The sequence below is a fragment of the Annulohypoxylon truncatum genome (genome assembly GCF_022578515.1).
Source record: "Annulohypoxylon truncatum strain CBS 140777 unplaced genomic scaffold F4807scaffold_28, whole genome shotgun sequence".
NCBI classification, from domain to species: Eukaryota; Fungi; Ascomycota; class Sordariomycetes; order Xylariales; family Hypoxylaceae; genus Annulohypoxylon; species Annulohypoxylon truncatum.
In genome coordinates this window covers 1-12,963 of record NW_025953814.1, presented here as the reverse complement: position 1 = coordinate 12,963, position 12,963 = coordinate 1, and the positions used below count along the sequence as shown (strand labels likewise).

The window sequence follows — 12,963 nt, the reverse complement described above, 5'->3', positions numbered from 1 at the left end:
TATCAAGGTCCAAGGCACACATCGCCACATTATTCCTGGAAATCAAGACTTCATTATCACCTCCAAGTTCCCGACTGTAGCACAGTGGCACAGTATTCTAATAGGACCAACACAAACCGTAGGCCGCTCTACGTCTCCATGGGTGTAACTCTTTACGAACGCTTTTGGAAATTTGTCCCGCGTTTGATCCCCCATATCTGAAGCATCTGCTTCTTGAAGGGGAGGATTCATTCGTGTAACATATAGAGATCGACGATGATATCCTAGACGACCCTATACGATATCGCTACGGTGTTATATTGTGACATTGTAACAGACCTGAAAGACACAGCATTAATATTCCAAATTCGGAAATTATTAGCGAGGGTTAGAATGAGAAGATACCTAGATATTATCTCTGACATGGTTGAAGGCGCCACGATGCAGTCCTAACGTGCAAGAAAACGACATTTATGCGCGAGGAATTCGTAGTCCCTGCCATTTAGGATGGCGGTGTGGCTACGGGAGATGCCCTGCGTTTGCCTTATTCCAGGATCGGCTATTAACAGGTCTCTCACGGGATAATTCGATCCAACCAGACCTCTGGTCAGGTAAATAGGGGTCGTTGAAGCCCTCCTCAATGAAGACGCATTTGTCTACCTACCTATATAGGACGTTTCTCCCTATCTTTTGTGCCTACCTAGACAATTAGATACCTACCTCGGTACCCACCTAGGTAGTTAATATCAAGTCCGTAGCTTCTTCTGTAATTACTCAGAACCTAAAACAAGCATCCAGAGAACTGAATATAAACTTGCGAATTGTCCATAGTATAATCCTACTCGAATATTATAGATTAATTGGTTATACAGCATAGTCGTTTTCAATTCGCCCCAAGGAGTTGGTTTGCAGTCCGTTCTAGGCCTTGCCGATGACGTGCATACTATATTGATGACTCACATAATATTAATCTTCAGTTCTATGGATAGCTACCCTACCTAATGTCTGTCTTCATCTGCAAGGCTCCGGGCGATAGTAGCAGGGTGTGTATTTAATATGCATGTTGGAACGCAGCAATACCTACCTGGGTACTTACCTAATTATCTGAATGTTTGGAGGATGTTCTAAAATAGGTAAGTAGATAGACTCCTCGCTAGATAGCTCTACGGTCAGTATTTCATATTAAAAGGCTCGCTCTTACGTTACTTCTTCCGGGTTAGATACCGAAGACTTCACTAACATCATTGTATAAACGAGGTAGATGAAAACTATCTGGATTGTATAACCAACCACAATGGCTCCTTTGAACCAAACGCCAGGGCAAGACTTTGCAGCTGTTCTCAGTGCGCCTGCACTCCAACCTCCTGATGGAGTTACTGCAAATTTTGATAATCCACCGAATCACAATGTCTACGCCTACGTAGCTTCCATTATTTCCATGTCCTTTGTGGCAGTCTTCGTCTTTCTACGTGTCTACGCACGAGTTTTCTATTTGAAGAAGGTCCATATTGCAGATTGTCAGTTTTCTACGTCCGGTTAATGTTTTTCAATCAAAATGCTAACAACCACAGTTATTGGGCTGGCAGCATTCGTATAATATGATGTCCATTTCTGACGACGAGTTCCCGACTACTAACAGTTGAGCAGGGAACGTACTTGGGATTTATGCATGCAATTTTCACCATTCTATTCTCCACCGGTTACTTCGTCCATCAATGGGATATGCGCGTGAAGGATCTTATAGCCTTCGACAAGGTTAGCTATCCTAACATCAGATTTGGCATTGACGAAACTGACGAACCTAGATGTATTTCCAGGGATACATGTTTTACTGCGCTACGGTGTTGACCATAAAATCTGCCATCATTATCGAGTGGACTTTCATCTTCGTTCCGCAACATACTCGCAATGCATTCTACTGGATATGCCAGGTTCTTCTGTGGTTCAATATCCTCTTTTACATCGCAATGATGATTTTACCCAATGTTGCATGCCATCCACACGAGAGGCTCTGGAACCCCCTCATACCTGGGACATGCATCAACACCTCCATTTCCAGCACCCTAGTAGCTTGCTTCAATTTCGCAACAGATATCGTCCTACTTGTTCTCCCTCAAAAGGTTATCTGGGGGTTACAGATGTCAATCAAGAGGAAATTAGGGATATCTCTTATCTTCCTAATCGGTATTCTGTGAGCAATTTTCGCGCCGGCGATGCCTCAAGATCACTAATGATTTATTTCATAGAGCTTCTATCTCTGCCGGCTTCAAAGTCGCCGCATCGGTCCCGTATTATAGTTCGAGAGACACGACGTATACGTTTGCGGCATTGGCCTTGTGGTCACTTGCTGAGATTACCTGCGGCATTCTCATTTTCTGCATGCCATCTATCCCCAAAACAATCTCCAGCATACAGTTGGCGAAACTGGCCTCATCTTTGAAGTCGTGGGCCGGAACCTCCATGGAGAAGCTAAAGAGGTCCAGGTCCGGAAGCGCGAGTCAGGTCTCCTGGCGTGGCATAAAGTCTAGATCATCCAAGTCAAGTTTACACCAGCGAAAGGGAGCATATCAACAGATGGATGGACGCGCCCCTCCTCTTCCTTCGAGCGTTTCGGAGACTACGAGGAATAAGGCTGATTCCTCCATCAAGCAAGACCCACTGGGTACCGATAGTAATGCGGCAGCCATTGTACGCACCACCCAATTTATGGCCGATGAGACATATGGTCTTAATATTGAGAATGATGAATATAACCGTCAGCATCCTTGGGTCGAGAAAAGGGGGTAGAAACACAAACAGAGGCTGAGGATGGGTCATAATGTAACACCAGCCAGTGAGTCTCGAGGACGGTTGATGAAATTTGGGTGCTTAGGTACCTATCATCTAGGTAGGTACCTAGGTAGTGGGGGACGAGCTTGTGCAACTTTCTTTTAAGGCTATGTAGCTAGAACTAAAAAAATACCTATACTATGGTGATCTCTTTTGGTTCAGATATACGTAGTGTAGCCTTGTTCATAGAGCCTGCTTGATTAAGTATTGACAGGTGTGGTATGAAGCAAGCAGGTGAGCAGGTCAGCATGTGGGTGCCGACTCAGTAGATCGACCAATCATATAAAGGTTGGGGGAAGAGTGGGAAGGGTGTGTGATTAATTTCGCCGCAGCTGTCATTGGTTGAAGACTGCCGTTGACCGAAGTCTGGGATGATGTCAAAATGCATATTCAAGTTGCTTTTTGCAGGCTATGTTGGAGTCCAATAACCTCCGAACAAATGTAATTCTCATTATTATTAGAACCTTTTCAATCTAAAGTTAATCTACAGGACGCTGATCCAAAAGGAATATGCGATAACGCGTTTCTGTGGAAAGGCAGCATGCATATTGCTATGCGCAAGAAGTATGTATTGTTTGAAGAGGGACAATCTTTTTTGCACTTACTACACGTACGTATGTGCGTTGGATGGAATATCTTCTTATTTAGGTAGGTAGCTAAGCATGTATGCGACGTTGAAGTGAAGTTTAGGATGTTGTACAGCCGCGCGGGTTACCAAGGACTCGCGTTAGCCAATCAGACTCCATCAGCGGCAGGCTGTGGATGTTACACTCTGGGTAGTTTAGCACTTTGTAGGTAAGTTGGCTTGACTCTTGATCAATTTTATCAATCTATTCTATAACCAACAGATTAGACACGAGCCCGTTGTGTTGATCACCCTGCATACCTCACAGTTGTATGTAGCAGCGGATCAACCCTTGTGCTACCCCATGATAAAGATGACTGGATGGTTAAAATTGTTGGAGCGTATCTGAGTGCCAGCCTCGTGGGGGCTGAAACAATAGAATCTAACAGGTCACATTGCAGCCTTTAATATCGGCGTCGGGTAGCACAGAGACAAAGACGACAAAGACAACCGGTAGGCAACCAACCCCTCAAATCAATACCTAGGTACTCATTATACAGCCTGCTCGACGGAGATACTACCAAGAAGAGACGGCTGCGTAATCATCTCATGCCGTTTAACTAGGTGGCTAGTACCACGGCCCAACCGATGTTAGCTACTTAGTAGCCCTTCCAACGAAATCTAAGTCCAGTCTGTATCATTCCTATCTATCAAAAAACTAGCATTCAGAAAATGGATTCTAAGGCCCCTAGCGTCGCAAGTATGGCTTCAACCTATGGGGTGTATATCGTGACTGCTCTAGTCTTATTGATTCCGAGTTATTATCTCATCTTACATCCGTTGAGTCGTTATCCCGGACCCCTCATCGCGAAATTCACGAATGGATACGGAGCCTTCTACGCTCTCAAGGGGACGTTTCATTCAGTCACCTGTGAGCAACATCGTAAATACGGTAAGATGAAGCCCCTATCCAAAATGAATATCAGCGCCCGCTAAAAAGTGATCTGCTCTAGGTCCAGTAATCAGACAAGGCCCGAACAAGCTTGTCTTCAACACAGTCACAGCTTTGAAAGGTACCTAGGTTTTATTCACCACCTAAGCGTTTAGCTCTCCGTAGTTGCTGAGAAGAGAGAAGACATCTACCAAAATGAACGGCTCACCAAACCCATCAACTACCTCTCCAACCAAGCAAGCCCCGGCTTGCACAACACGTGGAATGCCTTGGATAGGAAAATGCACCGCCAGCGACGGAAGCTGACCGGGCCTTCCATCAACGAGCGCTCCATGCGGACCTTCGAGCCCACTATGATGAACGAGGTGAACACGTTCATCGAGCAGATAGCGCTGAGCCAGGATCGCCCTATCGACATGCAGAAGCGGTGCGGCTATCTCGGCGTCGACATCGTGTGCCAGCTCTCCTTCGGGTTCGCCCTGAACTCGCAGACAGAGGAGAAGTACCGCTTCCTGCCGGGCGAGATAACCGCCGGCAACCGTCGCCTGTACGCGTACATGCAAGTACCCACGATCGCCAAGCACCGTCTGCAGGTGCTCATTAACCTGCTATGGGCCAAGTCGCGCGAGAAAGTGTTCCGGCTTCTCGAGCACATGATCAAGAGCCGGATGGCGCAGGACCAGCGCGCGAAGCACGACATGTACTCTTTCGTGGCCGCCGAGCTCAAGGCCGAGGAGAGCAGCAAGAGCGGGAGTCTGCGGGTCAACGACCTCTGGATGGAGGCCATCCTGTTCACCGTGGCCGGCGGCGACACGACCTCGACGGCGATCGCCGCGACGCTGTTCTACGTGGCGCGCCACCGCGACGTTTACGACAAGCTGGCCGCGGAGATCCGGTCCGCCTTCGGAGACGGGAGCGAGATCTGCGGGTCCAAGCTCGCGAGTTGTCACTATCTCCGCGCCTGCGTCGACGAGGCCCTCAGGATGTCCCCGCCCGTCGCGGGGGTCTTGTGGCGAGAGCTGGCTTCCGACGAGGATGCGAGCAAGCCGTTAGTCGTTGATGGACATGTTATCCCCAAGGGCACGTATGTTGGCGTCAGCACCTATGCGCTCCATCACAACGAGGTGAGTTACCTACCTGCAATTTAGTAATCCCATTGATGTGATACGGGGATGCCTTGCGACCCTTAGAAATTAACACTTAATCACAGGACTACTTCCCAGACCCCTTCACATACAAGCCCGAACGGTGGACATCCCCCAACGGCGAAGACGGCGCCCCTGGATCCCGGAAGGTGATGTACGACGCATTTGCCCCCTTTTCCGTCGGATCCCGGGGCTGCGCCGGAAAGGCCATGGCCTACCTGGAGATCAATCTCACCATAGCCAAGAGCCTGTGGTATTATGATTTCAAGCCTGCTCCGGGGAAACTCGGCGACATTGGATTGAGCGATAAAGGCGAGTTTCGCATTTACGATATTTTTATCTCGACGCATGACGGACCGTGGCTGGTTTTCACTCCGCGAAGCACCTTGGACAAGGATTTCCCTGACTTGAAGCGAGGGAATACGGAATAATTCTAGCGGCCTATTAGATGGGGGCGAAGGCATTGTGGGCAGGAAGCCTCCTATTTCTAGTACAATATACCAGTTGTTTGTATGCAACCTGACGACTCAAAATGGCAGCCCTTCACTACTGAACGCGACGGCAATTGTCATTGAAGACAAGACTAGTTCACAACAAGTCTCGTCTAAATCGTAAAAGTGCATTCTTATTAATTGTAGACCAAGCAGCCTTATGATGCTGTTGGACCGCGCCCACGTAAATCGAATCGTAACAAGAAAGCAAAAGCCGAATATGCCGACCATTTTGTCATTCCTTAGCTTATGCCCATGTTTAACTCCTAACCCATGCGGTATTCAGTTGAACGACTCATCTGCGTTTTCCCTTATAAGACCATTCGTGCTCCTCCGCCCACGCGCTCTCGAAGACGGTCGGTAGCTGCGTGAAATGCTTGTCTTGGTGGCCCAGGTAGCGGACCATCTGGAAGGCGCCCGTGCCGACTGACATAGTCTGTCCCATGATGATCTTCTCGCTGACACCCTCGATGCGGTCCGCTTTCATCCCAGCCGCCGCGTCGAAGAGGTGATCTGCCGTCTTTTCGAAAGACGCGAGTTGCAACACACTATCCCGCATCTTGGATAGACCGAATCGGGTGATGCCTAGAATTTCGCCCTTATAAGTCATGACATCGGCTAGTAGCTCCATATGTCGTGGGTCGATACCCATATCGTTCATAACATCGGAAATTTCCTTGGCAATAGTGGTCCGCGCCGCTTCGATGCCGAGGATATCACGGCACTCCAAAACGCTATTCGTGCGTACTTTCGTACCAACGACGCCTTCAGTGTTCATACATTGCTGTAGGCCGTAACCCTCAACCAGAACAGTATAGATCTCTTTATCTTTATCTTTATCATCCTTTGATGTTTGGATAATTGCACGAGTAGCGTCCGGATATCCGGAAATTGGGATGAGCGGTAACGCCCGTTTGATCTGACCCACCTTCACCGTTATGTCTGCCATGGCTTCTGCAATTGCCGCTTTGCTTCTCGGCGCTCGTTTTGCTGCCGAAGGATCCGCGTCAGGGGGTGGTACAGTAACTTCAATAGTTGCGTCTTCTTCGAAGACGGAAATATTCGTTTTCTGTATCTTCAACTTCTTCTGTTTCGAGATGATGTCGGCAATGTTCTCGAGACTGATATTAAGGTGCATTCCTTCTAGAGTTTCGGTGTTGATGTGTAAGGTAATGAACGCTCTGTCTGCCTTCCATTCATCGTCCATGTATCGAAGAATATCCTCGATGTACGTCTTCTCAATTCTAGCCCTGACAATGCGTGCGGCATTCATGTCCCCTTTACTTTCCAGAGGGCATGAGATGACGGGAGTGCTAATTAATTTGGAAGCATTAATAATTTCCTTGATACGCGGTACACCTTGAGTGATGCTCATTCCGGCAACACCAGCAAAGTGAAAGGTTTTCAGGGTCATTTGCGTTCCAGGTTCGCCGATAGACTGTGCTCCGACCGCTCCGACCGCGTGACCCGGTTCTACGCGAGCTTTTGAATATTTCTCTAGACACAGCGCAATAAACTTCCTAGCTGTGCGTTCGGACACCTTCACGACTCTTTCGGAAGCGAGCCGTGAGAATGCCCCCTTTTCTTTTCTCTGGATTGCAGCTAGAGATCCGGCAGGTTTTACAAGCAGCGGATCAAGACCTGCAGCAGTTCGAAACCTGGCTAATTTCTTTGCTAAACCTTCCATATGATCATGAACAGTATCGAGAAACTTTCGGCCGCCTTCGTACTCGTCAACCGCATAGTTACTTACGTCCCTGTAGTCTAGAGGCTCTCCATGTAACAGTCCTCGTCTTTGGTAGTGTTCGCGCTCCTTTTTGAGAATGGATTCGCAAAGCTCCATAATTTCGAACGGTAGTAATGCTCTATCCGAGTTATCCCATGTGAGATTTTCGGCGTGAGACCATGTCCTCTTGAAATTGACTGGCACGGCGTTGCCTTCCATGTCTACAGGGTCTAGCTTATCAGCGCCGAACTGAAACTGCACTACTCCTCCGCCTGATGTCCTAACAGTGTCGTCGTATTGCGTCGAGAGATCCTCGAGCGATTTCATTAAACGACGGGACATGTATCCAGTTTCCGCAGTTTTGACGGCTGTATCGACGAGACCTTCTCTTCCGGAGATGGCGTGGAATAGAAATTCAGTCGGAAGTAGTCCAGTATAGAAGCTGTTACGTACGAACCCCTTTGCGGGAGCTTGGCGGGCGTTCTTGTGGAAATGGGGCAGAGTCCGGTCTTGGAAACCATCAGCTACACGCTGTCCTCCGATAATTTGCTGCCCGACAACGGCAACCATCTGAGCGACGTTGATGGTTGAACCCTTGGAACCAGACGAGGCCATGATCCAAGGCGCATTATTCTTACTAAGCGTCTGGATACAGTACTCTCCGGCTTCCTGTCGGACTTTGCTAAGGGTACCGGAGATTTTGTTTTCCAATGTCTCTTCCATACTACACCCAGCTGCTTTCTCTAGCTTGTTTGAGTTAAATTGCTCAATAAGGGTGTCTGACTTTTTGTATGCCTCCGCCACAAGTTCCTGCTTCTTTTCAGTAAGAGAGGCCGTGGGAAAGACATCGCCAATGCCTATGGAAAACCCGCGGTTTGTCAATACTCGCGCGCAGAGTTTGGCCAACCGATTCATTGCCGTCACAGCATCGTCGGGACCAAAATCTCTTAGGATCACATAAAATATGGAATCCTTCTTTCCCGCGCCCACTGTAGACTTGTCCATCCTGCCACACATGACTTCCGAGTTTCTCACAACGAGCCATCCGTCGTTAGGACACATGTCTGGGGCTCTTGTCTTCTTGCCCGGGGGAGGTGACGGCGGCTCCACGTATTCTCTGCACTTGGCATCGAGGTTTACTTTAACCTGCGATGCTTTGTTCGGCCTCATAAGTAGGCTGAAGACCTGTTTCCCCGTCCAAAGCCGCTTGGGAGCGACGATGGCAGGGGGTGGTAAGTCAATATGGGTATTACCGTCCATCATTTGCATGACAATATAGGTGAAGGTTTTGCGATCAAAGAAGTTGTCTTTGCTGCTCAGAAGATAGGCTGCCGTAATGAAATCTTGCGTTGCCGCGATAATCGGTTCTCCGTTCTTCGGCGTTGCTAGGTTGTGCTTGACTCCCATGAGAGTCATAGCCTCGGCGCGAGCCTCTTCCGTCTGAGGCACGTGGAGATTCATCTCATCTCCGTCAAAATCTGCATTGTAAGGTCCACAAACGCACTCATTCAAACGGAAAGTTCTCCAAGGTCTGATTTTGGCGAAATGACTCATGATACTGAGCTTGTGGAGTGATGGCTGACGATTGAATAGTACGATATCATTGTCCTCGAGGTGACGCTCGACGATGTCCCCTTCTCGCAAATCCCTGGCGGCCGATTCCTTGTCAGCAAATCTTAGAGATATTTTGAATGACTGTTCGCCATCCTGCTTCAGGACCGCCTGAGCTCCTGGGTGTACATATGGGCCGTTCAAGATACACTGCTTTAGCTTGTCGATATTTTTACGGTGTACTCTTTCGGGGTACGTGAGATTCTTGGCAACCAGCTCCGGTACAGCAACCTGGTTAATGGCCAGATTGGGGTCCGGAGAGATAACGGTTCGGCCAGAGAAATCCACACGCTTTCCGGACAAATTACCGCGAAACCGCCCCTGTTTTCCTTTTAAGCGCTGACAGACGCCCCTCGACGTTCTCGCACCGCTATTCTGGAGACCGGGAACATCGCTGTTTACGTAAAGAGCAATCTGCAACTGTAGGTATTCCCACTGTTCCATGATGGTTTGGAGCTGTGTACCCTTTTCTAGCGCGGAGCGGATGAGACCACAGGCCCAGACAATGTCGCTAAGTCGGGCTGTTAGATCATCTTCATTGCTCGCTCCTTCTTGGGCGACAGAAGGTCGGATGCATACGGGAGGAGCCGGGAGGTACTGCCACAGGAACATCTCAGGCCGTCCTTCTGAGGGATCGAGGCCAAGTAACTCGCAATCCGTAGGGTTGATTTGTTTGAATAGATTTAGAACTCTCAGAGGGTTTAGATCTTCGAAGGCTTTTCTCATATGCTTATCCAGATCGTGGACGTGCTTCCTAGCTTCCAAAAAGGAATTGTCGAATTCGATCTTACTCGCCGGAGGTTGTTTCTTTTGCGAAGTCGACTTGTTGAAGGCGATGAACTTATCATGAACAAGCTTGAGAGCTCCGACTTTCCTGATTTGACCATTGACTGCTCCGCAATAGTGGCAATTCTTAGTCTTTCGGCATTGCTCGTTAATCTTCTTGCAGATGGCAACCCTTCGCATGTTGTCGATGAATGGACGTCTAAGCTCCTTGAGATACATTCGCTGTTCTGCTTCGGTCAACAAGATTCGCGAGCAGTCTTTGCATATGTTCTGTAAGATAGTTATAGTAAATTTGATGTAACCGATGTGAAAGGCAGGTAGTGGTAATCGGACATGACCAAAATGGCCGGTACAATCCTGTAGTCGCAGACCACATGTTGAGCAGATGCCAGTCTTACTGGAGGTACCCTAGGAAGGACGATGTTAATTATTTTGTATGATATAAGTATTACAGGCCATAATCACTTACTAAACGCTTGTCGAGCGGTCCGTTTTGAATCGGCTCTCTGCCCCTACCGACATCGTACATAGTTCGATCGGAAACCTCTAGGACTGCTTGGTTCACGATATCTTGGTTGGATTGAATGCCGAACTTGATTTGCTTGATCTTCTTCGGCAGCTTGTCCACAACCTGGTGCTTGACCAGCATGGCCTCATTGGTAGTGGCTGTTGTGGTAGCCATCCTCCTCGATTTCTATCTTCGGTCTGTAAAATGCGCAATCGCAGGTCGTAAATCGTAAGTCGTACGTCGCAAGTCGCAAGGGTCCAAAGGTCAACTGCAGTTGGGTAGTTCGTTGCGCGAACCCAGTGCTGAGAGCAATGGACGATTCATCACCCGCGATGAATATCAACACATGTGTTGGTTGATATCAGAATTGAACAATAAGATTGGTTGGTAGAAGCTTTCGCGATGTTTGGAAATTTTTAGCCTCTTGAAAACTTGAGCTACCTAAGATAGAGTTAGAGTCATAAGCTCGTGCCCCACCATCCTACTACGGCCAGTGTACGGCGTAGAACAACCTTAAAAATTCTTATCAAGATCACCCCGAACTTATAGGCCGATAAGGGTGGGTGGTCTGTAAAAATTGTGGCTAGGCAGGGGACCTCGGGTTGTTCGGGCTGCTATTATTCGGGAAGCTGTTCGGAAAAGTTTAGGGAGGGGCAATCCATGATGAATCCACAGTTTTGGGGTACAGTAGTACAAGATACCTCCATACATGCCACATTTTTTTATGCAGCCTGTGCAGCTTCCAAATGATGCTAGCGTTTATGCTAGGTGGTCTAGGGGGTCGTCATAGGTTGCGTAGCAATTTAAGGCTGACAAGGACAACAATTAAAGGGACGGCGGACGATAGTACCGAATTTGTTAACCCGTTAATTCATTTTATATATTGCGATGTATATTGTATAAATGTATAATAAGCTTTAATTATTAATATTATATTTTATTATTTATAAGGGTTATAGCATTAAAAAATGTTATAAATTATAAGAAATTATAATATTTTTTAATTTATATTATTTATAGCGTGTTAAATTTAAGCGATAAATAATTTAAATTTAACGTTATATATTAAAAATAATTTTTTATTTATTTTATTTAAAAATATATATTTATTTATTTTTAAAATATATTAATTTTATTTAAAAATATATATTTATTTTTTATTAAAATTATAATATATATTAAATAATTAAATAAAAAATTTATTTTAATTTTTTAATTATAAAACCGATTTATTAATTATATTATAAAACATTTTATTTATTTTATTTTAAATTTATATTTTTTTTTATTATTATTATTTTTTATTATATATTTATATATTTTAAATATAAAATAAAAATATTTTATTATTATAATAAAAAAAATTTTTATATTTATAATTATTAATATTTATAATAAATATAAATAAACATTTTATTAAAATATATTATTTATTATTATTCGTTATATATATTTTATTATTATTATTAAAACTTAAAATAAATATAAATAATTTTATTACGAAATTTTTTTTAATAATAAAAAAAATAATATATTTTAAATTATCGCATTATTTTAAATAATTAAATTCGAAAAAATAATTAATAATTTTTTTATTAATTATAAAATTAAAATAAAAACATTTTTTAAGAAAATAATTTTTAAAATAATTATTATTATTATTAAAATCCGTATAATTAAATATTATATTATTTTAATTAAAATTTAATAAATATAAATTTTTATTTTCTTTAATTAATTAATTTTATTAAATTAAATATTATTAAAATATTTTAAAAAATAAATTTATTATAAATAAAATCGTGTTATTATTATTAAAAATAAATTATTTTTTTTATATAAAATATTATTATAATTTAAAATAAACATTATTAATAATTAAATTTAAATTTATTTAATTACCGGATAATTTAAATTAAAATTTTAATTATTTAAAATTAAAAGTTATTTTATTAATAAAAATTAATTTTAATTTAAGTTTATAAAATTTATTTAATTTTAATTTTTTTAAAACTTATTTAAAATTTTTATTTTTATTTTTTTTTAAAACTTTAATAAAATAAATTTAATTTTTATTATTAAATAATAAAATAATAATATCGGAAAAAACGGACCACGTAAATTAAATAAAAAAAAATTTAAAAAACATTATTTTTAATTATAAATATTTTTAATTATAATATTTATAAAAAATAAAAAAATTAATAATAAATAATTTAATTAAAAAATAAAATATATATATTATTAATTTATATTTATTTTATATAAATTTAAACATTAATATAAAATAATTATAATTAAAAAATTAATAAATATTTATATAAAAACGTAATTTATTATTATAATTATTAATTATATAAATAAAAAAAAA

The 12,963-nt window shown here is 43.3% G+C and overlaps 3 protein-coding genes across 3 annotated transcripts; 2 read left to right on the top strand and 1 right to left on the bottom strand.

Annotated features, from left to right (window-relative positions):
• The first annotated feature begins 1,096 nt into the window (after positions 1-1,096).
• F4807DRAFT_435074 (uncharacterized protein) lies at positions 1,097-3,179 on the top strand. Its single transcript, XM_047998854.1, has 6 exons — positions 1,097-1,147; positions 1,241-1,496; positions 1,551-1,570; positions 1,627-1,734; positions 1,785-2,170; positions 2,226-3,179. The coding sequence occupies exons 2-6, from the start codon at positions 1,274-1,276 to the stop codon at positions 2,764-2,766; spliced, it is 1,278 nt and encodes a 425-aa protein (XP_047851788.1). The 5' UTR covers positions 1,097-1,147; positions 1,241-1,273; the 3' UTR covers positions 2,767-3,179.
• Positions 3,180-4,105: 926 nt separating this feature from the next.
• Positions 4,106-5,901, top strand: F4807DRAFT_452884 (cytochrome P450; the record flags this gene model as incomplete). The annotated part of the gene is made up of 4 exons (XM_048000387.1): positions 4,106-4,325; positions 4,387-4,446; positions 4,509-5,413; positions 5,536-5,901. The coding sequence occupies 4 exons, from the start codon at positions 4,106-4,108 to the stop codon at positions 5,899-5,901; spliced, it is 1,551 nt and encodes a 516-aa protein (XP_047851787.1).
• Positions 5,896-11,076, bottom strand: F4807DRAFT_182091 (beta and beta-prime subunits of DNA dependent RNA-polymerase). The gene is made up of 2 exons (XM_047993587.1): positions 10,554-11,076; positions 5,896-10,492 (listed from the first exon to the last, which is right to left on the bottom strand). The coding sequence occupies exons 1-2, from the start codon at positions 10,764-10,766 to the stop codon at positions 6,257-6,259; spliced, it is 4,449 nt and encodes a 1,482-aa protein (XP_047851786.1). The 5' UTR covers positions 10,767-11,076; the 3' UTR covers positions 5,896-6,256.
• Positions 11,077-12,963: the final 1,887 nt, after the last annotated feature.